This window comes from Galeopterus variegatus, unplaced genomic scaffold (genome assembly GCF_000696425.1).
Source record: "Galeopterus variegatus unplaced genomic scaffold, G_variegatus-3.0.2 Scaffold271, whole genome shotgun sequence".
NCBI classification, from domain to species: Eukaryota; Metazoa; Chordata; class Mammalia; order Dermoptera; family Cynocephalidae; genus Galeopterus; species Galeopterus variegatus.
In genome coordinates this window covers 443,777-469,861 of record NW_007726382.1, presented here as the reverse complement: position 1 = coordinate 469,861, position 26,085 = coordinate 443,777, and the positions used below count along the sequence as shown (strand labels likewise).

The 26,085-nt window shown below is 49.6% G+C and overlaps 2 protein-coding genes across 4 annotated transcripts in view; one reads left to right on the top strand and one right to left on the bottom strand.

The window, feature by feature from the left end:
- EZR (ezrin) overlaps positions 1–9,156 on the top strand; it is a 48,261-nt gene extending 39,105 nt beyond the window's left edge. The window contains exons 8-13 of the mRNA XM_008566837.1: positions 3,676–3,839; positions 4,266–4,396; positions 5,276–5,436; positions 5,809–5,901; positions 7,311–7,562; positions 7,779–9,156. Coding sequence (XP_008565059.1) covers positions 3,676–3,839; positions 4,266–4,396; positions 5,276–5,436; positions 5,809–5,901; positions 7,311–7,562; positions 7,779–7,943 — 966 coding nt within the window. The 3' untranslated portion in view covers positions 7,944–9,156. The remainder of the gene's footprint in view (positions 1–3,675; positions 3,840–4,265; positions 4,397–5,275; positions 5,437–5,808; positions 5,902–7,310; positions 7,563–7,778) is intronic.
- A 405-nt stretch (positions 9,157–9,561) lies between these two features.
- SYTL3 (synaptotagmin-like 3) overlaps positions 9,562–26,085 on the bottom strand; it is a 74,485-nt gene continuing 57,961 nt past the window's right edge. For 2 of the 3 annotated variants that reach the window (XM_008566835.1, XM_008566836.1), the window contains 7 exons: positions 23,717–23,895; positions 20,007–20,109; positions 15,511–15,681; positions 13,144–13,255; positions 12,043–12,142; positions 10,949–11,154; positions 9,562–9,770 (listed from right to left, as the gene is read on the bottom strand). In XM_008566835.1, the coding sequence (XP_008565057.1) occupies positions 9,661–9,770; positions 10,949–11,154; positions 12,043–12,142; positions 13,144–13,255; positions 15,511–15,681; positions 20,007–20,109; positions 23,717–23,895 (981 nt within the window). In that variant the 3' untranslated portion in view covers positions 9,562–9,660. Of the gene's footprint in view, positions 9,771–10,948; positions 11,155–12,042; positions 12,149–13,143; positions 13,256–15,510; positions 15,682–20,006; positions 20,110–23,716; positions 23,896–26,085 lie in introns of all 3 variants that reach the window. The other variant, XM_008566834.1, reaches the window with a different exon arrangement.

Below are 26,085 nucleotides of genomic sequence, written 5' to 3'. Positions count from 1 at the left end.
CGGTAGGCCCACTTAGAGCAGTGTGTGGCGTTATTGTCCAATGACTTTTCCTCACATATGAGTTAGCCCAGCATAATTTAAAATCAGCAGGTCCTGACCTTGTTTGTGAAAGTATTTTCTGCTTTATTGAAAACGTTTCCTGCTGTTTGTACACTCTGGACGTCTCCTCCACGGGGAGTTGCGCACTTATTTAAAATTAAACTAGTGTTTAATACAGACTCTCAAGCTCCATGGTAGCAGTTCACGTTAATACACAGCATCACAAACCGAGGGTCATAGTGTACCCGCGTTACATGAGCAGGGAGATTGGCACAGTTAGAGCAGCAGTAGAATTCTGACATTTCTCATGACAGGCCACTATCTACCCAGTTGATGCTATCAGTTTTTCAGAACTCTTTTTTTAGGAATTTGACTAACAGTAGAGCAGAAACTCGGGACTAGACTGTTTAAGAATTAGATTGTGTGTGTGTTTCTTAATTTGGTGTAAGTTTAGCTTTTGAAAAGCTGAAGAATACTTCATAATTATAAAATCCCAAGCAGAGGCCATTGCAGTGCATCTGGTTGAATCGGTGTGTAGCTTTATGTGGAGTCATCACTTAAGAAGGAAACCTTCGGTTGCATGCTGTGTGCCAGGCACTGTTCTAGGATTGTGTGTACAGCACGAACAAGACAAAGTCCCCACCGTCACAAGGGCCACATTCTAGCAGAAGAAGGGGGTGAAAAGTCAAACAGTATGCTCCCTGCTCGTGAATTTAACCACGCAGTTGTGATTCAAAACTAAGGTAGGATAAGGAGATGGAAAGATAGAGGGGGGACGTGTGGTCACTTCACATAGGTTTGGTGGAGGAGGCCTCGTTGCCAAGGCAGCATTTGCCTGGGGGATGGCAGTGCCATGGGAGGAACTGGTTGAAGATCCCCCACACCTCACCAGGGCTCCCCACAGCACTGCCTGGCCTCAGTCTTTGCACTTTGGGCAGAAGAAAGTAAAAATTTCAATTTTAAACTTGTACATAAAAGAAGAAACCCCAAAAGTCAACAAGGTGTGGGATTCCTTATCTGTGTTGACTGGGGGAGACACTCGCACCCTGGTAGTTTCAAGGAAACTCACCAATGAGCCTTTGTCCAGTCCTGCCCACGAAAGCCAGGCGTCTCCTTTTTAAAAGCCAGTCTCTCTTCCCTGCCAAGGTGCATATGGCAGTTTGGGGCCATATTGACTCTGGGTAGGACCTTAAACGTGGCTGACACAAGCAGCCTGCCCTGGTGGCCCTGTGAGGGGCTGAGACAGCTGCCTTCTTTGCCTGTGGTCTTATGGAAAAGTCCAGGGCTCTCAGGCAACACTCTAACAGCTTTTGAAGCATTGAAAATACCCAGCTTCCCCCTCAGCTGCCGTGGCCTCGGGAGTGAAGGCTGCTCTTCCCTTCCTCCTGTCTCCTGCATTCACAGGGTCTCAGGTTTGCTTTCCAGGAACTTCACTTATGCCTGGTTGCTATTTTCAGGATACTGATTCTCTGCCAGTTTAGAAAACCTGCCCCAGGGCTTGTCATGTTGGGGTTTTGCATTAGGAGGCACAGGTTGGGGGCTTGGATTTAGAAATCTTTAAATATGATTTTTGTTTGTTTTTAACTCAAAGTCAAACTGGCTTCCTTCAGAGGCAAGGAAGGGGTGACATTTCCTACTCCTCTGCCCCCACCTTTTCTCCCCTCACCCCGCTAAGCAGTAAAGCAGTAGACTCGCTAAGTTCTCAAATTGTTTGCCAGTTGCTTACAGGACCTGTCTCCCAGGGAAGGAAGAGGAGAGGAGATCCTCACATCTGTTGACCTGCAGTTACAGTCCCTTGAGTTGTAAATGATTGATTTCTAAAGGGCAGTTGGTACTCATCTACGATTCTCTGCAGACCTTTCTGAGTCACAGGCAGGACCTGTTCGGTAGTGTGCCTGGGAAGCCGGCATACTAGATGGTTTTCTCTTGTGTAATAAGGGATAGGTGGGTAATAACTCCTGTGTGTCTCAGCTCTGCGACTCCTCCCTGGGAAACCCGATGACTTAATAAAAAGTGGGTGAAACCCCAAAGAGAGCCCCACCCAGGAAGTTCATGAGCTCTTGGGGCCGGGCATCACCCTCTTGCCCAGGATTTCTGGAACAGATGAGAAGACTGAGAAGCTAAATAGATTCTTCTTAAACACAATTCACTTGCCCGGCACACAATGTCCACATAGGTCTTGGAAGTTGCTGAGGCATGTGTAGTTTCTCTGTCTCAACCACTCTTTCCCTATTCTAAATGGTCAGAACCTGGATGCCCAAGGCCCCGCGGTTAAGAGGAAGCAGGAGGACATTTAAAAATAACTTTTAATGAGTGTTTTTGAACCATATTCCTTCTCCTGTCCCTAAGTAGATTACAGCAGCCACAAGGAGGCTGGGAACCAGGATTGTCTGTCACCTGTGCCCTGAATTTCCCATCACCAGGCATAGATTCCTGAATGCTGTGATTCTGCTTTCCTTTTCCAGAAGGCTTCTCGAGGTGGTTCTGTAGGGCACCTTGCGGTCTGTGAGTGGCCACTTTGTGTATCAGCCAGTGCTTACTGTGTTACACACTGCTCCAGGTTCCTTTTAAACATTCTTATCCTAATCTTCACAACAATGCCCATTTTAAAGCTGAGGACAGCAGGGCTGAGTGATGGAGTGACCTGTTCCAGGTCGTGGGGCTCACACGGGACAGTGCTGTGTGAACAGTGTTCACTGAGCACCACAGACACTTAGCATCAGTCTGGTCCTGGGAAGGTAGAGAGGAATGAGCTGATGGTCTAAGGGGAGGGAAATGCTAGTGACACTGAGGTGGCCACCTCCGTCGAGTACAGCGGGACATGGAGCAGGGCTGGCATCCTGGGCTAGCTGTGGTGAGATGATGACATTCCAAGGATATAGGGAATGCTCCCAGGGATGAGAGAGTGCGGTTCAGGTGAACGGGGGGAGGCTGGGGCCCAACTAGAAGGCCTTGGAGTGTGCCGGGTGCAGGTTGTGGAGCTCGCCCTGGGGCTTACAGGCTGACAATGAAGGCGCCCCATGTGCTGGTAGTGGCGTGGGAGAAGAAAAGCTGTGCAGAGGGGACAGGAAGCGAAATAGGAGACACTGATGCAGTCCAGGCAAGAATGGGGGGCTGGAGAAGACAGCAAAAGATGGTACCCTGGAAGAGCAGGCAGCGCGTGGACTCCAATGGTAATGTGGCTCCCAAGGCCAAGAGTGACCTCGCCTGGGAAAAGCTGTCTAACTCTGTCAGTGTGCATGCACACACACGCAAAGACCACGCACATACTCATGCACCTGCACACCTACGCACAGACAGCACACGTGGGCACCTACACAGACCACATGTGCACACACACATGCACACCCGCACAAATATGTGCGAACTGACAGGCCCCACACATGTGCACATGCTCTCACGTGCACACACACGTGCTTGCACTCATGCATATTCAGACCGTGTACACACAGTCTGTACACACTCTTGTCCCAGACAGTACACATCCCCACTACTGAGAACTTGTGTTTCTGGCCTCTGTTCTCTGTTATGTTTGTCCTTTGAGAAGAGGATCTAGAACTTTGTGAAGTACGGTTTTGGAGAAAGAAAGCCAAACGAAGGGGTTCCCGAGTCTGAGTCACCCTCTTCTGTTTGTAGGACTTTGTGTTCTACGCCCCCCGCCTGAGAATTAACAAGCGGATCCTGCAGCTCTGCATGGGGAACCACGAGCTGTACATGCGCCGCAGGAAGCCCGACACCATCGAGGTGCAGCAGATGAAGGCCCAGGCCCGGGAGGAGAAGCACCAGAAGCAGCTGGAGAGGTGAGCGGCCAGGAGGCTGAGCGAACGGGGCCTGCGTCCTCCCGGCCCGGGTCCCAGGACAGCCCTGCCCGCCAGCACAGTCGGGCCCCTGTGCTTATTTCCCACCAGAAGGGCCTGGTGAATCCAACCCAGCAAACGCGTCGAGGCTCTGGAGGCCATGGGCCCTGGACAGCTACCTTGTAGTGCTGCTCTGGGGCTGAGGGCAGGGCGGCCTCAGGGAGCTGGGGGAGGGAGGGGCTGCCACCCCTCAGTCATAGACCACCAGGGCATGGGTCTGGGCCCCTCATGCAGCCGCATAGGGACAACTGAGTCACAGCTGCTTGTCCAGGGGACCTGGGCTGGCCCACCTGCCGAAGTATGTGGGTCTCTCACTTGCCTGCTGGAGTCTAAGCCTTCCCACACCTCCTCCTTCCTTCCCTGTACCAGGCAACAGCTGGAAACGGAGAAGAAAAAGAGAGAGACTGTTGAGCGCGAGAAGGAGCAGATGATGCGCGAGAAGGAGGAGCTGATGCTCCGGCTTCAGGACTACGAGCAGAAAACCAAGAAGGCAGAGAAAGGTCGGCAGCAGCACCCCTCCCGTGGGCATGCGTGCTGGGCCCAGTCTTAGCGTGTCTAGTTACGTGTTGCCACAGAGAGAGACGGGCTCAGTATGTATATACACAGGCAGCAAGGAAAACTTTCTCCAAGAATATGTGTCTTGGTTTTAACACAACACCCAAAAATATAAACTTGTAACAGAGAAATGATGAAACAGTTATTTGGACTAGAAAACAGTTCTGTACCTTATTAATTTCTGTTCATTGTTTTATGTACATTTTCTTTTGTACTTTCCCCACACCTCTTTGGGGCAGGTACTGAATTGCCCATCTTCCGGATGAGGGTGTTAAGGTTTAAGAGACAGAGTATGTGCCCACGGGCACACTGGTGAGTGCAGAGCCGTGCTCCTTGGCCCTGGCCTCTAGATGGCAAGCCAGGGGCCTCGGCACATCCACACTCGTCTTCTCTGCACGTCGATTGTGTTACATGCGAGTCCTGGCCCTCGAGGGGCTTTCAGTCCAGGCGGCAGATGGCTGTGTTCATTGGCATCCTTTACAGACACTGGCAGGGCACTGCTGTGTCCTAAGCGGGGTGCCAAGGTGGCATGGGGACGGCAGTGATGCCTGCACAGCAGCGGCAGTTCTGAGGAGTGTAGTGCTGGGAGTGTGAGGCTCAGGCCCTCTGGGGAGAGGGACGTGGCCGCTTTGCATGGTGCTCCTGCCCATCTGGAGGAAGTTGTCATGGAGGCCCAGGAGGAGGAGGACGTCCCACCAGCCTGTAACTCCTTGGGCTAGCGCTTTGTGACCTCAATCAGTTCCCCCTTGGGTGGGAATGGAAGGTGGGACTCCAGAGCCCCAGCCTGAGGGCTTGAGCAGCTCTGGCTTGGTGTTTTCCCGCAGAACTCTCCGACCAGGTTCAGAGAGCCCTGCGGCTGGAGGAGGAGCGCAGGCACGCGCAGGAGGAGGCCGAGCGGCTGGAGGCAGAGCGCGTGGCCGCACTGCGGGCCAAGGAGGAGCTGGAACGGCAGACGGTGGATCAGATAAAGAGCCAGGAGCAGCTGGTAGGAAGTGCCCGAGTTTCAGGATGCTGAATTATAGAGAGGCTGCTTCTGCTTCTGGGGACTGAAAAAGTGACACCTGCCTTGTAGTAATTCTCATCTGGGGGCTGTAAGCCGATCTGCCAGAGGGTGTGAAGCGCCTGGTGGGGAGGGTGCTGTGCTGTTGTCTGAGCTGCCAGCCAGGGAGGTGGACCCGGGTACCCTGTCCCACAGAGACACGGGAGGCACAGATGGACCCTGTTGGCTGCAAGGAGAGTGGGAGGCACAGGGGGTGTCCCCATGGAGGCCCTTTACGAACACAGGTGCACGGTTGCTCACAAATGGGCTCTGTTGAGAGCATTCTAGCACTCACTGTAGCTCCGCGTTCCCTCCCAGGCTGCAGAGCTTGCAGAGTACACCGCCAAGATCGCCCTCCTGGAAGAGGCGAGGCGGCGCAAGGAGAACGAGGTTGAAGAGTGGCAGCACAGGGTGAGTCTGCGTAGCGGGACCCCCGCGGCTGCCCCGCTCCCACACAGCCACTGGCACCGGGCCTGCCACGGGGCCCTTCTTGGAGTTGGGCTGGCAGGCGGGGTCTGGCCCGGCAGGCAGGCCCTCCTGAAACTTCTGGGATGTTTCACAGCCCCTTGCCACTACCAACCGTACTATGAAACTGAAATCCCCACAGGAATGTGCTTGACTTTGAGTACAGCTGCTGGATTAGCAGAGGAACAAAGAGTAGCCTATTCATTTCCACCCACTTTGCTCCCACCACCCTGAACGGTTCAGCCATAATCAGACAGCCCCCGATCAGGAACTAGTTTTAAATCCGATTATGTGGGTGCTACCTGCAATGGAGTTGCAGTGCCTAAAATAGGACCTCCTGACAGGTGGCATATACAGAGGGGCCCCATGGAAAGATGCGGGACCCTAGGGGTCTCCAGGCTGGGGTGAGAGCCTAGGCTGTGCCACTCATCAGCTCCGAGACCCCAGGGGTGAGGAGCCTCACTTTCCTTACTGCACAGTGGGGGCAGTGCCCACCTTGTACCAGGACCCAGCTCAGAGCTTTCATACATTGTTGCAGTGATGGTGAGAACCATGCAGAGCTTGTGTGCATCTGTGGTTCCCATGTGCCTCCAGGAAACAGTCCCTGAGAAGGTTTGAGTGTGACTCGCATCCCCAGCTCAGAATCCTGCACGCCTGTCCTTTCTCCTGAGGCTTCCGCACCTGGGTTGGTCCCTTTCTGGGGACATGGCCACCTCTGGCCTGCTGCCTCCCCCTGCTCTTTCCACTGCCAACCCAAGTTACAGGCAGAAGACTGCAGCTCTCAGGGCTTTAGAGAAGGTACTCACTGTGAAGTGTTAGGCGAGAAAGGCTGGTTACCAAGCAGACACACCGAGCTCATCTGCAGGGCTGGGAAGGAGGTGGGTGGGATCGGGTGTGTGCAGCAGGAAGCTGTTGGAAGGATTTGAGGTGATGGGCACGGAAGTGTTGGAGAAATAGCGGCCGCACAAGGATAGCGTGAGACTGCATGCCAAAATGCTGCTCGTGGCTGCAGGGTTTACTTCTTAACTAATTTTATTTTTTCCAAAAACGTTCACAGCATATAGAGGATAAGAAAGGATACTTTAAAAATGCTCAGCCTCTGGCATCAGTTTCTCCCTTTATGCCGTGGACATAACTATAACTCTGCAGAGGCTCACAAGCCCCAGACCTGCCCGGGGGGTGATTCTGATGAGCAGTGTGCAGCTGGGGTCAGTGCTGCCTCCGCCTGCGGGAGGAGGAGGACACAGCCCCTCTTCTCTTTGCAAGGAGAGTGGGCCCCCTTCTTAAAGAATGTGGTCCAAACGCAAGGGTCTGGGTAGGAAGTTCTCACCCGTCTATTAATTTGCTTTTAAAAGGCCAAAGAAGCCCAGGACGACCTGGTGAAGACCAAGGAGGAGCTCCACCTGGTGATGACAGCGCCCCCTCCGCCACCGCCCCCCATGTACGAGCCAGTGAGTTACCATGTCCACGAGGGCCTGCACGACGAGGGCGCCGAGTCCATGGGCTACAGCGCCGAGCTGTCGAGCGAGGGCATCCTGGGTGACCGCAACGAGGAGAAGCGTATCACCGAGGCCGAGAAGAACGAGCGTGTGCAGCGGCAGCTGCTGGTGAGCCAGGGCGGGGCACGAAGGGCACCGCAACTCTCCAGGGGCCTCGCTTGGCTTTCATCCGCAGCAGTCGTCCCCACCAGCACCCTCTCCTGCCTTTCCCACTTTTCCTCGGGGAGGGAGGGGGGGGGTCCTGCATTTCCCAGCCACGACGCCATGAGGTCACTGACGTGTGCAGGAGGACGAGGACCTGACTGATGCTGCTTCGTTTTGCAGATGCTGAGCAAGGAGCTGTCCCAGGCCAGAGATGAGAATAAGAGGACCCACAACGACATCATCCACAACGAGAACATGAGGCAAGGCCGGGACAAGTACAAGACGCTGCGGCAGATCCGTCAGGGCAACACCAAGCAGCGCATCGACGAGTTCGAGGCCATGTAGAGGCCCGGCCAGCACTGAGGCTCTGCCGAGGCTCAGCTGTTTCTGCAGTACGCTAAACCTAGCACCCCCTCAGCATGTCCCAGGTCCTTTAAAAAGAGAGCAGTTGTCCCGGCAGAAATATTCTGGGCTGGGAACCAGTGGAAACCTCCCTGGTTTATTTTTCCCAGCTGTACCTTAGTGCCAAACAGGTCTGATTTTTATGCTGATTATTGAATCACTTCCTGTTTTGTGCTTACAGCAGGACTGATTGAATTAAGGAGAGATACCTGTAAAGTCTCAGTAACAAACTTTATGCTGGCCTGTGTGATACAAGATTCAGTACCATTAAAGAAAACCACACCGTGGCTTACATCTGTGCCATACTTTTTCTGTATTTAAAATGAGCTCAAATTGGTTGATTTGTTCTTGATTTCTATGAAGGATCCATCTCTGTATATTTGTGTTTTGAGGGGTGAAAATTATTTTGAAAATTGAGTCTAAAGCACTCTCTCACAATGATTTCCTTCCTGCAGTCATTCAGTTCAGCTGGCAGAAATCTGCGGTGGTCATTCAGAATGAACAGCCTAGGAAGACACGCTTGGATAAACTTTTTATGTTTTTGGTTTTGTTTTGTTTGGTTTTTTGCTTAACAATTAGTAGAATACATTGTTGGACTTATACACCTAATTAAAGATCAGCTATAGAGTATAGTATTTATATGTAAGTGATAATATGGGTTTGTAACATTAGTTCTAAAAAGGGAAAGTTTTGTTCTGTATATTTTGTTACCTTTTACAGAATAATAAAAGAATTACCTTTAAAAACCATGTAACCACAGCACTTGATCTGATGTGAGGTGAGAGCAGGAATGAAGTGATTAACTGCTGTAATCTCATCTGTAAAAATGATTTTTTTACTTTTAGTGTTCTTTGTGCGTGTAATTGACTATGCACACTTCAATTTTCTGTCAAAGCTTCTTTTTGAAAAATACACACACTGTTATGACCATTCAGACTCCAGCCATGAAGGGACTCTTTTCGACCTGTTTATCACCTCTGTGTTCCCACAAGAAGAACTTTGTCCTGACCTATTTCCAGTCTCTACTGACTAGCTGTTAAAATGTCAGCTTGCATCGGCCATTGGTTCTGCTCATTCATGTCGGTCCTTTTCAGTTGCGCCATCACGTGCGGATGAGTTCCACCCGCAGATGTGAAATAAAAGCTCTGCCAGGCGAGACGCAGCAGTGGGTGTCTCCTTGCGGGTTGGGGTGAGAGAGCTCAGAAAGGGGCCCTTGGGACCATTAGAGCTCACCAGCCCAAGACCAGGAGCCTCTCCAGCACTCCAGGGCTTGGCTCACCTGCTCTGGAAATAGTTTTTCCCAGAGGAAGAGAAGGGCTCCTTTTTCCTCTTTGAAATGCATGTAACAAAGTGTAACTTGCACTATCCAATAAGCACTGGGCAACACGGGTAACTTGAATATTTATTGAAATCTGGCCACTTTCCACAACTCTCAGAACAGGTAACCTACCTGACTTAATTTATGTAACAATAATTGCTCTGTTTAACTTAAATATACACAAAGAAGTTCAGGGATGTTCCAGCCACATGACACAATGACGGAGATTGCTCCTGTCCCAGGGGTGTTTTCTAGCTGTGACCCCACACCTGCTTCTTGGCCAACCTTCAGCCTCGGCAGGTGTACAGTGCTTCGACACACCCATTGCAACCTGGAGCCTTCTCAGTGCAGCGTGAGTGTCATGTCTATCCACAAATTGGGGCTGGAAAGAACTTTCTGCCACTGGAGGTTTGATTGTGAGCATGAGTCTGTGCTGCCAACCGTCTCTCCCTCTGTAATGTGAGTGAGACAGATTAGTGATAGTGGGTGTGGATTCTTCCCCAGCCCTTCCCTCAGCTTTTTAAAAATGAGAACCAGCAAGAAAATTTCACCTCACCTGGAGACCATGTTAAAATGCCAACCATTGATGAGTGAGAGACACCTCCCCACCACCCCCTCACACACCCCAAAACTGCTGCTGAGACGCAGCTGTGCTCGGGCATCCTCCAGTGCTGGGGGGTCCTGCAAGCCTGCAGCCTCCTCCCTTTCCTGCAAAGTGAGGTTTGGTAGGCTGGTGCTTCACCAAGAGGACTGGCTGAGCGTGGGTGGCAGCCATGCTAGGCTGGGGGCTGGTGTGTTCGTGGAAAAGAGTTCTAGAAGATGAGGTGTGCTTTGGACAATGTCCTCTTGAAAAGTTGTAATTTAGGGCCGGCCCAGTGGCGCACTCAGTAGAGTGCGGCGCTTGAGAGCGCGGAGGCGCTCCCGCCGAGGGTTCGGATCCCATATGGAGACCGGTCCGCTCACTGGTTGAGTGCGGTACGGGCGCGACACCGAGGGTTGCGATCCCGTTGCCGGTCACGAAAAAAGACAAAAAGGAAAAAAAAAAAAAAGAAAAGTTGTAATTTAACAGTTATTTGCCTTCAGTGGTTCTTGGTGGGAGGTGCATGGAGATGTGTGCAGGTGCTCTGCCACCATGTTTGGGGGCACTGCTGGAGACTAGCAGGCAGGGGTCAGTGTGCAGGAGCCCTCCCCAGCAAAGAGCTGCCCCACACAGTGCTAGCAGAACCCCTGCTGGGGAGCACTGAATAGCTTGCTGTTCTGTCCCACTCTGAAGTACTTTCTGAATTGCCATTTGTTTAGGTTAAGAAGATATTTTCCTTTAAGAAAATAATCCTTTTATGATTGATGCTGAAAACAGAAGCAAATCCTGTACCTCACCCATTTTGAGGCCTGTAATTTTGTTTCTTTAGCAGATCTAAATCTGATTTAAATTGTCGAAATACTTTGCTGTATTATTGCTCAGTTGCGCAGTAAGAACTAGATTTAGGAATTTCCATTTATGGCGGTTAGGCAATTTCAAAGCCAGTTAAATTGCTGCCCTGTGGAAGCATTTTCTTTTCATGGTATCCATGTAAGACAATCACTATGGATAAGGGTGTTTGGGCCCAACAAGTATCTTAAACAGACTTACTTGAACCAAGTCTGGCTCCCCCCAGCAAGCGGTCATTCATGCCAAAGACAGCCTGGTCCCAGACAGTTAGCTCTAAGCTCGATTGCCTCAGCTGAGATGTGGTTACACCACTGAATACAAAGGAGTGTTTCCACTGGGGACACGCTTGCCTCTTCAGGACTGGGGACTTCAATCTCAGTTTTTGTTGGTCTGGCAGAGTGAGACAGCTGGGAAAGGAACATAGATACAAACCCTGTAACAACTGCTCTCCGCAGAGCCTCTGTGTCTTGTTCTTGCGTGTGCACAAGTGCAGGCTGGAAGCACTAAGAAAAGTGCTAAATCCACTACCAGATAAACATTCTAAGCAATGAACTAGAAAGGGAACCACACCACTTGGTTGCTTCTCTTAGAACTGAGCTCTGCATTGGGTGCTAAGGGTAAGCTGGGATTCTGAGGCCCTCGTCTTAATTCCTGGTGTGCCTACAGTCATCCAAAGCATGGCCCATTGGAACTGCCCAGGGACCAAAATGCTAGAAATATGCTCTCTCCTTTTACCCCTGTTCTCAGGAACATAAATTCAGAAAGGCTAAGGAACTTGCCCAAGGTGTACAGATAAGCAACAGGATTAGGACACAGTTCCACCTTGAGCTCGTAGGCCATCGTTTTCCATTATATGACTGGGGATTTAGCAATTCAGTATCATAATTAATGGTGTTTGCTTTGCTTTTGGAGATACCAACACACCTGGAGTACATAAGAACGAAATGTGGAGAGTCATCCATCTTCCTGTTAGTCCAAGAGGAGATGTTAAGCTAAGGAAATGTTTACTGAGCACAATACTATTTATGCTCGATTTCAACACCAATTTGCTGATAAAGCAAGAGCTGATAAGATTTGAGTTTCAGATTAAAATGTATTCCAAATCTAGCCTCAGCATGTCCAATTCCCATGAGTTCTTGGAAATCGGTGTCTTTAATATGCTATGTGGGGATTTTCATAGGAAAGTTAAAATAAGACTAAGTGGCTTACGTTTTTTGTTCCCTACAGGTTCTAGAACCATGCCATGTGTGTCCTGGGTTGTCAATAAATAATATTTGATTGCATCCAATACCTACCCCTTAACAAATGAGTTTAAGGTGCCATCTGACCGCACAGGTAAATTCTTGGCTCCCAGCACTACCAAACAGAGTTGACCATTAGGTGATGGCTCAGCTCCTATCCCTGCAAGGAAAGACAGTGTTTACTGTCAAGCCATTTCTCCCAGTAGGTTAGCATGCAGCGCCACCACCACCACCACCCCACAAACTGATAGCTGAGAGTGTTGCAGCCTTTAGACCCCAAGAGCGCGTCCAACAGAAGAAGGCTCCTCTGGCCCTTCCCACATGCCATACAGCTGAATGTCCCACATGACAACAGGACGGACAGATTGCTAAAATCCTGGGAAGGCAGAAGCTGCAAAAAGTAAACAGGAACCCAAGGGGAGAAAAGATGCCGGAGATTTAGTCTAGTTGTAGCCAGTGGTTCTTGGGAAAGTAGGAGCTGCCAGACCCCATCCTAGGGGGGTTGGGATGACCTTAGGGTGCTTACTGCGGGTCTGCTGGTGGCCCTGTGAGCTTGGAAAGCAGAATTTCCTCTTTCAGCAAATAGGAAGTCACTAACCACACCGTCAGTGGCCATGCGCTTTCCCCTGTCTTCCTTCCCCACCCTCCCAGGATCCATACACTCCATGTTGTTTAAGGTAAATCTCCATAAGGTCCTCGAGGACCTGTCTTGATCCACTTCCCTGGCTGGGCAGCAGCTGCTCACGTGACCCAGGAGCAGGGGGATCTATCCAGCGCCCTGCGATGGGCTCTTGCTTCCTACAGAGCCAAAGTCCCGATCCATAATGCACGATGCCATGGAGCATCTCCTCTTCAAGAGGGACTACGGTTTCAGCGGAGAGACTGTCCAACCCACCCCTTGAGATGAAGGCCGAAGGGCCAGTGTCCTTACAGAGGTGTAAGGTGGGCATCGAAGGCCCTGACTGCTCCTGGTCACTCTTTCTCTCTCAGGCTACGGGTTCCAGAGAACCCTTCCCAGGCGGGAGCGTGTTGGGATTCAGTGGGCAGGAGGAAGGGAATGCTAGAAAACGTTTGGCCCTGCCTCTCAGCCTGCCTGCTGCTCCAGGCTTTGGGGACAATGACACAGACATGTACAGGGGGCTGGAGGTCACCTACCTTCTTGAGCCTCCTGGAGTTTTCTGGGCCCTGCAGGGAGGACCAGTTTGGCCCGGACTGCAAGTTCTCCATTATTCTGAGCAACGCTGTCAATGTCTTCGTATTTCTCTGCCTGGGGGCAAGAGGCAGAGCTCAAAGGCAGGATTCCCCAGCCTCCCAGAACCTCCCGGCTTCTCTGGTTGTCTTGGCTCTGTCCATAAATGCTCCCCCACCCCTGCAAAACCCTTCAGGCCTGGGAGAGCCCTGGGAGGGAGTGGGCCTTTCCATGGTAGGCCTGGTCGTCCTCCACCTGCAGCAACTCTTCACTCCTACCCTCACCACCACCATCATGGGGACAGAGAGCTTGGCCACCCTAGCAAGCCAGAGGTAGATGGGCCTGAGGAAACAGAGGGGCATAGAGGGCACTGGCCATTCGCACAGAATAATCCTAAGAAACCTGAACACAACCCGAGTTTGGAAAAAAATAAGTCAGGCCCGCCCATCAACTCCATTCAGGCCAGTAAAGATTCGAGCTACCCCTCCATGCCAAGGACTGCCGCAGGCATTGGAGACTGAAGGGAATCACAGACTCTGTGCCCAAAGCCACAGGGGGTGGCTCTCTAGGCTGTGGTAAGTCTGGCCCCCCTTTGCCCAAATGCCCATGGAAGACACCTCCATGCCACTGAGGTGGTTTCTCTGGTCATGCGTGATTTTGCCAGAAAGTGAGTGAAGGAAGGACCCAGAGAGGAGATGATCCTGAATCCAATCAGTCTTTGCACCCAGTGGGGCAGAAGTGTACTGGGAAGTGTCTAGATCCATTCAGTCCACCATGCAGCAGCTGATCCCAGCAGCAGAGAAGCTCCCTCCCCATTAACCGTGGAGGGCCCAGCGCCCCTGGGAGCCTGCACGGGCCAGCTCCTTCTACACCAAAGCCTCCCTTCTTGGCCCTTGGGTGCCAAATGAGGTAAAGCTGCCTTGTTGGTTTTGGCTTCCAGAAACCGAGCACCAACCCTTGTCAGAGAATTCCTGATCTAGCACCAGGCGTGGGGGTGGGGTGGGGGGGTCGTGGCCTATCTTATGCCAAGCCCTGTGGCAGGTGCTGGCGACAGAGATGTTCCAGGCTCTGTCTTCAAGCCAGGAGAGGCAAAGCACGTAGGGGATCCATCCTCTGATGGGGTGAGCCCATGCCAGGGAGTCAGAGAGGGCATCCTGGAGGAGGTGATGCTCGTCTGAGTGACAACAGAGCTGGGAGACTGAGGCGGGAGTGTGAAGAAGGCACAGAAACCAGAGAGCTCGGCTGTCCTTCAGTGTGGCAGGGGCAGAAGCAAGAGGGACCACGGCTGCAGAAGAGGTCCGGGAGATGGGCAGGGCGCCCTGATCTCCCGGGGCTAAGGGGGAGCTCACTTCCAGCAGGGAAAGTCAGGGAAGGCTCGGTGCAGGAGATGGGACTTAGGTGAAGTCTTGGCAGACCCCGGATAGGGAAATGTTCCATGTGGCTACTGGCACGTGGAGGCTGAGAAGGGTCTAAGGCGATGGTGGAGCCGCACTGCCCTCCTCAGCAGAGAGGACGGTGGCAGGCAGGTGGGACGGGCAGCGTCCAGGCTGGGGACCCTCGGCTTCACCCTATGGAGACGTTTCCCAGCACAGGCATCGTGGATCCTGGCTGCCCTGGCTTCCGAGAGGAAAAGAGAGGCCAGAGGGCACTCGTGCCCTGCCTCCGGGCTGGTGCAGAAGATTCAGCCCACTGTGCTGCGTGGCCTCAGCTCACAGGTGGGGACATCCTGCTGCTGTTTCTTAAAGAGAAGACGAGCCCATGTTGTCTCCTGCCTCACGGCCTCACACGCACCATCTCCCAGGCTTGGGTCTTGGTACAGAAATGTGCAAAGCAGCAACTCTGAGAAGCGCTGCCATCTGCCCCACCGCCCTCTTCCCTGCACGGCCTGGGGGACGCAGACCCTGGATCACGGGTGGCAGCCTCACCTCTCCCAGCTCATCTGGCCCAGCTCTGTCCTGCTGCTGCCTCACAGCAGGGCCGGCCAGGGGAAGCAGGGCCTCCTCGGCTGACACTGAGTGATGCAGGGCTGGGGGAACCCGCTGCCCTGAGCCAGTCTGGCTTGTGTGCCGCGCGGTGGGTAGGGCTGTTCGGGTACGTGCACAACCCTGAGCAGGTTAGAACAACCTCAGCCTAACTCCACCCAGGAAGGGCTGACGCTGAGCTCTTTCTTGCCTACGAAGTGTCTATTTAAAGTCACAGCTAATGGGCCCGGCGAACCCGCACTATGTCCCGGCTGCAAGCCTTCCCAGGTAGGTTATCTCTTCTGGGATCTGGAAAGTGAGTGAGTTCTCATGGTGGGGGTGGGGAACACTCAGTTCCAAACCAGACATCACCTTGGCCCAGAGCGGATACCAGCGGAAAGACCGTGTTGTGCTGTCTTCAAAGTCCCACGTGGCCAGAGGAATGATCACTTCTCCAAGAAACACCCTACGGGTGAGCATGCCCAGGTGCCACACAGAGACCTGCAGCCGCCGGGTCACCAGCTGGGCAAGGTCCACCTGGTACTGCAGAGACAGAGCAGAGATGGTCAGCCAGCTCCTGGGCCCCCACTTCCCAGGCCCCCACCTCCCCAGACCTACACATACCTCCCTCCCACAGGCTGATCCCCAGACTCCACTGCAGCCAGGGTCCTGGTATGGTCAGGGTGGGCCAAGCTGCTTGCAGTATGGTGCAAGGGGAGGTGTCTCTCTCTTCTGAAGAATTCCCCCCACTCCCCCACCCCAAGTGCCCAGTGCTCTGCCTGGGGACAGGCTAAGAAAGCCCTGGCAGCCACTGAGTCCCCTCCCCCGTTTCTAAGATCAACACAGGGATGAGATCCTTGACCAGCCCGAGGCTCCTGGAAACCAAGCCAAGATATGTGCCAGTGCAGCATCTGAACTTGCATCTGGCTATCACTGTACCCAGCTGTGGTTGTCCCAAAATATTGGAAACAAGTATTTTTTATTTGTTCAAAATGCAAAGCCTGAGCTTTCCCCTGGTGTGCTTGCCCTTGATGGACAACACATGTGGCCAGGCCTGTGTCGGACTCCAGCACCCAACATGATGCTTCTGTCCCTGTCCCTGCTAGGTGCTCTCAGCACACCCAAGAGTGACAGAGAAGCCCCTTCCCCAATCCAAGGCTGAGTTCCTGCCCCCAGGGAGACTGGAGGCCAAAGGCCCCTAGTGAGTGACACACAGTCCTCCTGAAGGTGCCACCAACTCCACCTCAGCCTCTGAGAGCCTCCTCGTAAGCCTATTAGCTGGATTTTCTCAATAGTGAACAAAAGTTACAAGTCATTGAACCCTTTTTTGTAGCAGGCTTTTTAGGTACATTGCTCTTCTGCTTTCACAAGCATCCTGTGAGATCTGTAGTACTCATCACATTTTGCAGATGGAAAAACAGAAGCCTACAGATTCAGTGACCATCCCCTTTCTGGAAGCCGCCAGCGCAGGCCAGGGTGCAGATCGACTGTGCCCAGCCTGGGCTCTGTGCCAGTCTTCTGCCCTGAGCTGCCCCCTCTAGGGCTTGTTTGGGGCTTGAACCCTGACTCCTCGTGACACTCTGGCCAGCTGTCATGCAGTGAGGCTGGACACTTGCACCCACTGAAAGCAGACATGCAGTTTGTCTGTTCGGGGTTCCTCTCCTCTGCCCACCTGCAGCCGCCTTCCCAGCTGAGGGACGAGATGGAAATGAAGCAGGAACCGGGAACTGTCGCCTCCCTCCCTGTCTGCCCCAGCAGAATAGGGAAAGGCAGGGAGTAGTTTGTCAGGGCACACCGTCCCTGCTGCTCTGTTGGGGCCCTCCCCGGCTCTGTCTTCACGTCTGACGTCCTGGGCCTGCCTGGCCAGGCTGGCCTTCCCCGGCTCCCTCCTTTTCTTCCCCACTGGGGTTGCTTGTGGCCATTAAAATTAGAATTTCTTGAGTCTCTGGGGACAGCCCGGTGGCGCACTGCTACAGTGTGCCGCTTGGGAGCGCGGCGGCGCTCCCGCCGAGGGTTCGGATCCCACGTACAGACCGGCCGCTCACTGGCTGAGCGAGGTGCGGGTGCAACACCGAGGGTTGCGATCCCATTGCCAGTCCCGGTCCGGTACGGGCGTGACACTGAGGGTTGCGATCCGTTGCCGGTCACGAAAAAAGACAAAAAGGAAAAAAAAAAAAAAGAATTTCTTGAGTCTCATTCCCTTTTCTACTGCCGTTGGCTGATTTTTAGTCCATTTTCCCTGCAGACCATGGCCCATTTCCCACTCTGCCCACATTCCTCACTCTATAGACTCTGCCTACAAACCCCGAGTTAATATGGTTATTCCCGTCACAGTTGCAGGCCCCATCAGTGAAGTCCAGACTGACAGCTCGCTGTCCTGTCTGCTGCCCTCTGGGAGATGAAGCTGCTCCAGGGGAAGCTGGGAGCCAGCAGGCTGGGCGGGCAGGGCGGGCAGGACAGGGCAGGTGGCAGGCAGTGGGCCACCCCCTGCGTCCGCCCTGCCCCAGGCAGCTCCCTAATCTCCATCTGCTCTGTGCGCGGGGCAGCCCCTGACTCCCTCGGAAACCCAGGCCTGCCTGCTTCTCCCTGGCTCCTTGCATCAGGTCGCCCCTTTCTGACAAACAGGACTATTCCTTCCGGTGATTGAATCTGCTTTTTCAAACAAGACCTATTTCCCATTGCCCTGTTGGGTCTATGAGGCCCACCCCAGCAGACCCTGACACTGCTCCAGACTCCACTGGGAACAAAGGCAGGCAGTGACCAGTGTCCCCCACACCTGGTGTCTCATTTCATCCTCCCCAGGCCCCCATTACAGTGGTCTCAAAGGGGGAACAAGTCTCCCTGGAGTCCAGAAAGGTTTTCCAAGGAGCACTCTGCTCAGATAACTTGGAGGATCTGTTTATAGATCCTCAACTTCCACATGCATTTTTCTCAGAACCGGCTGGAGACCATTCTCACAGCCCTCACCCACCCAAATTTCACTCTGATGACCTGCTCCAGGTTGCACCAACCTCCTGGGTGCCAAACCAAGGGGTGATTTGAAATACTGGTTTTCTATGAGACTTTTAAATGGTTGATCAGCTTCCCCATCTTCCCATCTCTTCCATCTTATGGGTATTTCTATGAAGGATCAGGCTGACCTGTGTTGTGATGTTCTGAATTTAGAATACATTAGAAACATTGGATTCTTTGAAACGTATCTGGAAAGTTTCTCCAGGACTACAAAACATTCACGATATACTTGTTAAAACCCATGAATAAAAATTTTAAGTGATTTCTTTGAGATTCTATATGCATTTTAAATAAGGTAGGTAAAACTTTTAAAAATCAAACTGTACAATTAAATATTTATCTAAAATGGGGCCGGCCTGGTGGCGCACTGCTACAGTGCGCCGCTTGGGAGTGCGGTGGCACTCCTGCCGAGGGTTCGGATCCCACATACAGACCGGTTCCCGCTCACTGGCTGAGCGAGGTGTGGGGGCAACACCGAGGGTTGCGGTCCCGTTGCCGGTCCCGGTCCGGTACGGGCGCAGCACTGAGGGTTGCGATCCGTTGCCGGACACGCAAAAAAGACAAAAAGGAAAAAAAAAATATTTATCTAAAATATAGTCAATTCTCATCTTTATCTCATTCTATAAACCTCTGTTTAGCACAAAACACCTTAATTAAGCTTATGATGCATAATTTTAGATATCAACTTAAAATGCATGAAGGGGTACACAGTTTTTCAAATTCTTGTAGCAGGTGCATGAGCAAAACCAGCTGAAGACCAGTCTCCAGGGACGTTCTGCAGTGCAGTCCCAGCCTCAGCAGCACCAGGATCCCGCTGGAGAAACAGCATCTCAGGCCCCGCCCACAGCTGCTGAATCAGAATCTGCATTTTTCAAGAAATCCCCAGTGGATTTCTATGGACATAAATTTTGAGAAGGACCACCAGGCCATTGAGGCTTTGAGCTGTACTGCTGAGTACTCTTAGTCTGTTTCCCTGTTGTCAAATGAGGATTCTAATACCTTCCTCCTGGGGAATATAAAGCACTTGGTCACAGCGGGGGCACAGAAAACAATGGCTATTATTTAACGAAGCCGGGGCTCTGTGCCAGCTGCCCAGATGGCCCCTGGCTTGCAGTTCACAAACACCCCTCCTGCCAGGGAAGGCAGACAAAGCCGTCTGCTTTCATGGCGTGAGACGATGGGGTGCCTGGGCTGCCCAGCCCAGGCACAGTCTCACAGGTCCGGGCTGCCCTCCTGGCCTGGGGCCCCCACAGCCAACTCTGCATGCGCCAGACCTCAGCTCCAGCTCTTCGCCCAAAATCAGCAGGAGGCCGCATCTCTGCCCTAAACCATCAATCACATTTCTTAGCATCAAAGAAAGTGAAAACCCAAACAATTCCTTTATGAATATTTTTTTCATAAAATGACTTTTTTTTCCCCATAAAAGAAGAAGAAACCTGGGTTTGTCAGATATTACAATAAAGGAGAACTTTCACCAAGATAGTAACTCGGTTGTTTAATTTTCAGAGAATCCTGCTTGAGAACGTCTCTCTGATAGTCATAAAGACTCAACAAGACAAACCAACTTTAAAAATTACCCTGTGCCCTGTTAGACCAAGACAAAGAGGCAACGAGGTTCTTTTTCACTGTTTTCTCAGAAATCATTAATCAAAAGCCATTCTGAAGTCCTGCAGACTCTGCACTTTTCCTGTACAAAGGCTGAAATTTATTTTCTATCCACTTGCCACTGATTGACAAAGTCCCGCAGCCATGTATAGGCGTCCACACTTACATTTAACTGACCCGAGAGTTTGAAGGAACCCTCAGTGGACTCTGCCCTGGGTGCCCAGCCTGGGGTGGGAGGACTCCACAAGTACCTTCAAGGTCTCCTGGAAGGTCGGGTCCACCGTGTTCTTTTGGACTCTAGTCTTGCGTTTTCCATGGGAGGATCTGTCGGGCAGCAAGTAGGTCTTTACATACCTGGGGGCCAAAGGCAGACAGGACAGGGTGGGAGCTCAGCGGGGAAGGCGGGGCGCTGGGGGTTAGCACAGAGAGTTCAGGAGAAGAATCCACATGTCGGCCATTTCTTCACCCTGCTCCCCACTGGCTTTTGAGTTGATAGAAAGGGCTTAGCGACCATGACTGACAGTGAGCAAGGTTAGTGGTGTGTGTGCAGCTTCTGATTCACAGTCTTTGGCCCAACGTTGGCTACATAATCCTCTGGACTATTCCTGGGGGTGCGAGGCTCCCCCTGCCTTCCTCACGCCCTATTCCTGGAATTTATATGCCCTCGTCACCTGCCACTTGGGGAAGACCATGGAACCAGAGATTCTCTCATCTACCCGGGTGTCAAGGCCATGGGCTGCTTCCCCTCCCCCACCTCCACCTCTCACTACCCCCAACCTGCCAAAAATAATAATAAAGTGCTTCCTCCTGTGGGGGCCTCAAAGACTCCTTTTCCCGACTGCTGAGAAGGGGCTTCACGTGCCCAGCCTGACAGAGGTGATGGTTTCACCCGGCTCACACTGCCCCTGGAGTCCAGGCTTCGAGGAAGATGTGTCCTGTCCTGTTCTAGGCGGACCCTCCATGCTGGCCCCCAGCTGGCCCTTCACGGCTCCTCTGGTGGCCTTGCTGATGCAGGAACCCCCTCCACTAGCCAGGACTTATCTCCACAGGCAGAAACAGGCTCAACTTTGCTAAGCAAAAAATAACAAGCAGCCCCAGTCTCAGGCCTCTTCTTTGCTTTTAGTTAAGCTTCTTGGAAAAATACTCAGCACTCACCAGCTTCAGTTCCTCACTGTTTATTTACTCTTAAGTTCTTGATTATTTACAATCTCACCCACATAAGACAGAAGGTATAATGTATACCTATACAGTTTAAAGCATGATAATAAAATGCACACCCATGCACCTGCCCCCCAGCTTAGGAAATAGAACATTACAATGACTTCTCTATCATAATCCTGCCCATAACCAGGTACTAACTATACTGAATTTTGTATTTATCATTCCTTTGCTTTTCTTTATGGTGTCATCACTTTGACATGTCTCCTTAAACAATATATTGCTTAGTTTTTCCTGTTTTTGAAGTGTTATATAAATGGAGTCATTCTGTATGCATTCTTCTGTAACTTTTTTTTCATTCTGTACAGTGTTTGAGATTCATCTATGTTGCTGTATGTAGTTACAGCTCATTCATTTATATTCCTATACATTTTCCATTGTATGAACACACCACGACTCACTGATCCTCTTGATGAACTTTCATCTTATGTCCCGGTTTTTGCTCTTATAAACAATGCTGGTACGACCATTCCATTATGCTCATGGCACTCATACGCAAGAGCTTCTCCAGGCATATCTCCAGGAGGTATTGGTATGTGCATTTCAACTTTACTAGGTAATGCCAAATTACTAATTCAATCTCTTTAACAAATATAGGATTATTCATTCAGGCTCTGTTTCATCTCATGTCAGCTTTAGGAATTTGTGTCTTTTAAGAAATATATCCATTTCATCCAGGTTGTTACATTTATTGGTATAAAGTTTTATGTAATGTCCTCTTACTATTCTTTAATGTCTGTAAATTCTGTTATAATGTCTCTTCTTTCATTCCCGATGTTGGCATGTGTATATTCTCTCTTTTTTTATCCCGATAAATTTAGGTAGGGGTTTATCGATTTTACTAATCTTTTCAAAGAACCAACATTTGGGTTCATTGTTTTTTCTCTATTGTTTTCTATTTCATTGATTTCTATTCTTACCTTTACTATTTCCATTCTAATGTTAGAATAAATTTACTCTTTTTTTCCTAGCATTTTAAGGTGGAGGTTTAAAGAATTCATTTTTAACCTTTCTTCTTTTTATTTTTTATTAATTAATTTATTTATGTATTTATTTATTTTGGCAGCTGGCCATTAATGGGAATCCAAACCCTTGACCTTGGTGTTACCATACTGCGCTCTAAGCCACTGAAACTAAGTGGCCAGCCTCCACCTTTCTTCTTTTTAAGTACTGCTTTAACTGCATCCCTCAAATTTTGAAATGTAAAAGTCAGCAGATATTTTTGGAACAGACACTATTCCAGTTTCCCTGGGGCATATGGTACAGGTGGAGGAATAATAGAACCTAAGGCTAGAAAGACAGGAGGGATCCTGTGATGGATAACTGTAAGTGCTATAGAAATGTGCACTTAATTTGTCTGGCCCTGAGGAGCTACTGAAAGTTTCAGAGCAGAGGAGAGTCTGATTAGATCAACGATCCGTTTATTTTCCTACCATCACTCCCTAGCTGGTAATTAAACAGTATGCTAAAATTTTTCCACGTAGGAAAAAAGGAAGGCAAAAATAAAGTCCCTGCCTTAAACCACACACAATCAATTCCAGTTTTCATGTAAAAGGACCTAAGTGTTAAAAAATAAATAAAACAATTCTATTAAAGAAAATAGAGAAAAATATATTTATAACCTTTGGGTGGCATGAGAATTCTTCTACAGACAGAAAAAAAACAGATTTTAAAGGAAAAGACTGATAAATTTCATATTAAATTCTCTGCAAGAGAAGTTGGAAAACAAGGAACAGCTGGGAGGAGATATGCGCAGCACTTATATCCAATGAAGAATTTTTTAAACCTATTCAAAATAATTTTTTTTAAAAAAACTCCTGTAAATAAACAAGAAAATGACAAACAACTCAATAGAAAAATGGGCAAAAGATATGAGCAGAAAGTTCACAAAAGGGGAAACCTAAGTGCCTAATGCATACACAAGAAGTTGCTCATCTTTGTTAGTAATCAGGGAAATGCACATTAAAATAACGTGATATACCATTACGTATCTATCATTTGGAAAAAAGATTTTCAATCTGTTTATGGATTGTTGAGGCAATATTTTAATTTTTTCTGTATGAAGAGTCAAATTTTCCAGCACCATCTATTAAATTCACCTTTTCCCCCATTGATTTATCATAGCCCCTTGCTAAAGACTGAATGTTTCTGTCCCCCCAAAATTCCTATGTTAAAATCTAACCCCCAATGTGATGGTATTAGGAGGATAGGCCTTTGGGAGGTGATTAGATCATAAGGGAAGAGGCTTCATGAATGGGATTAGTGTCCTTATAAAAGAGGCTCCAGAGAGCTGCCTTGCCCCTGCCACCAAGTGAGGACAAAGGACGACCATCCATAAACCAGAAAGTGAGCCCTCACCAGACGCCAAATCTGCCAGCACCTTGATCTTGGACTTTCCAGCCTCCAGAACTGTGAGAAATAAGTGCCCATTGTTTATAAGCTACCCAGTCTCTGATATTCTGTTATAGCAGCCGAAGTAGACTAGGACATTCCTTGGTCATCTAAGTTCCTTTATATGTTAAGGTCTGTATCTGGACTTTCGATTCTGCCCTACTTGTCCATCCTTGCATTTATAACACATTGATGGGATTACTACATCTTTATAATAATTCCTGAAGTGTTTCTATTTTTGTTCTTTTTTACAGTTGCCTTGATTATTCTTAGACTTTCACTTTTCCATATAAATTTTAGAATCAGTACAACTAATTATCTTAAGTCAAACTTAAAAAAACAAAACACTTACGGATTGCACTTTTTCTTCTTTTCCTCCCCATAGGCAAGATTCTTACAGGCCTTGATGCATATTTCTAAAGAATGGATTCTGAAGCAATAACGAATGGCAAATTCTATTTCTCCAGTGACATTAGCATTGTCAAAATTGCCCATCTCTGTACAAGTGCTGTTAATGCTAATTAAACTTCCCTGAAATCAAGAATGACAGATATAATAAATTATTTCACTTTTTTTTTTTTGCAGTTGTGATTTAAAGGTACCAAATAAATCAAAATTCACACAGAGCATGCATCCTGGCTCACATTAGGTTAATAATGCACCAGCTTGTACTTTGTCAAAGCAAGTTGCCACATATTCTTTCTAAGAATACAGGTAATCCCCAGAAGGTCCTGTTTTGCTCAGATATGGTCTTTGCCTAGCAATAAATGTTACACAATCTCATTCCTTAACACAAATCACTTGGGATGAAGTGGACTCTCTCCTGTGCAATTCCACAAAGATAACTCTCAGTAGGGCAGATAAATCCATGGCAGGACAGCCATGTGGAAATCAGCACAGTGTGGGACTAAAAGGCTGTGACTGGGAATCAGATAGACCCAGACTCAGATGCTGGTTCTGCTGCTTGTTAGCTGTGTCCAAGTCTGTCCAGAAAAACAATGCTGGTGTCACAGGGTTATCATGAGGAATAAATGGAGTAAGATATGTAAAGTGTGCAGTCAAAGCAATAATAAATTGTGTTTACATTTTTATGGGTACCTAAAATAAAAAACAGAACTACTGTCATAAATTAGGGCACTCTAAACTTAGATGATATAGATAAGTAGCTCAGAATGCCTGTGCCTAAAAGACAAAATAAACCATCATATCACTATTAAATTTGCTTAAATATTTGCCACCATTTTCATGCAACCAATCTCAGCACTGACTTTATAGGAATAGAGAAGTCTAACCGACTTCCACTTCTAATTCCCAACTAGTTCCCCCACACTATAAAACATCTTGAAATAAACTAAGAACAAATCCTGGGGGCAGAGAGTCAGAGAAAGACAAAAACAAAACAAGACCAACGGCTCACCAGTGGGACTGGAACCTGAACAAACTAACGCCAGGAACACAAGCAGCTTCACCACACCCAGTCACTGGCTCTAAAAATATGTCATCTGCCAACACCACACAGCTGTTAGAATGGAAAATAATTTTAACATGTTACACACTCACAAAGGCATGGAATGGTAAGACTGCAGGAGCGAGGAAGGTATAAAAAGTGAAGACAGAAGAGGATGTGTAGGGGAGCCTGGGCAGAGGGGCTTGGGAGTAGAACCAGGTACATGAACGGAGGCGCTGGGAAATTCTGATAATTACAATGGCATTTGTCATGGGACTCTCCTTCAGGCTATGTCAGACCGAATTGTATTAGACCAACTTTTCTGCCAAGATCAATTAGAAAGCTGAATTAAACAACCAAACTCTTTGAAGACACTGTGGAGCTACCATGACAGCCAGGACATGAGGGTCTAAGAAGCTAAAGAGAAGAGAGCACACTGAGGCAAGCCTGACGTTCTGAGCTGCTTTTCCCTTCCAGGCATTTGTCCATGTGCAAGCAGCACAGGGCTGCAAGACCGCAAAGTGCATCTAAATGAAACAGCGAAGACATTCAGAAGCTGAGCAAAGTTCTCAGCAGTCTAAAATTAGCAACCAAGTCTACGAACACATGCAGAGCCTGGGAGCTAAGTTCCCAGAGAAAAGGGAAGCGAGAGCCTCACTGAAGCGAGGGCAACGCTAGATGCTGTTTTTCCCTTCAAGGTCTTGCTGAATTGGAAGCTGGGGCTGAGAGGCCGACAGGCTTAAGAAGGCTTTCAGAAGTTTCATCATACTAGAGAGAAAAAACTGGACTTCAGGACTACGACAGAGGAGGGGCTTGGCAAAAATCTAGCCTTTCAGTTGGGACACCTCAAAGGCTTCAAAGGCTTCCTCACCAGGAATAGGAGTCAACTGTAAATGGACCGGTCCCCACAAACTGAAACCCAGCTTTGAATGAGCTCGATTCCAGACTAGAAAAAGAGTATTTGCCTCCACTCTAGTTGTCTGCTGAAAGCAAAAGTGAATTCTCTCTGAAGGAAGATAACATCTTTTTGAGGCTCAAATGATCCCCAGTTTCTCATACACAATGTCCAGCATAAAAAATTGTCATGCATACCAGGACTAAAAGGTAAAATTTCATGGGATACCGGACTTGAAATACTAAAAACAGGAGAGTCCTGGGTAAACCAGGGTTGTTGATTATTCTAAGTCTAGGATCCAGGAATAAGTGACCAAAAGCAAAGGAAAAACACCACCATAAGAACAGGCCTGCAGATGATCCAGATATTGCCATTATAA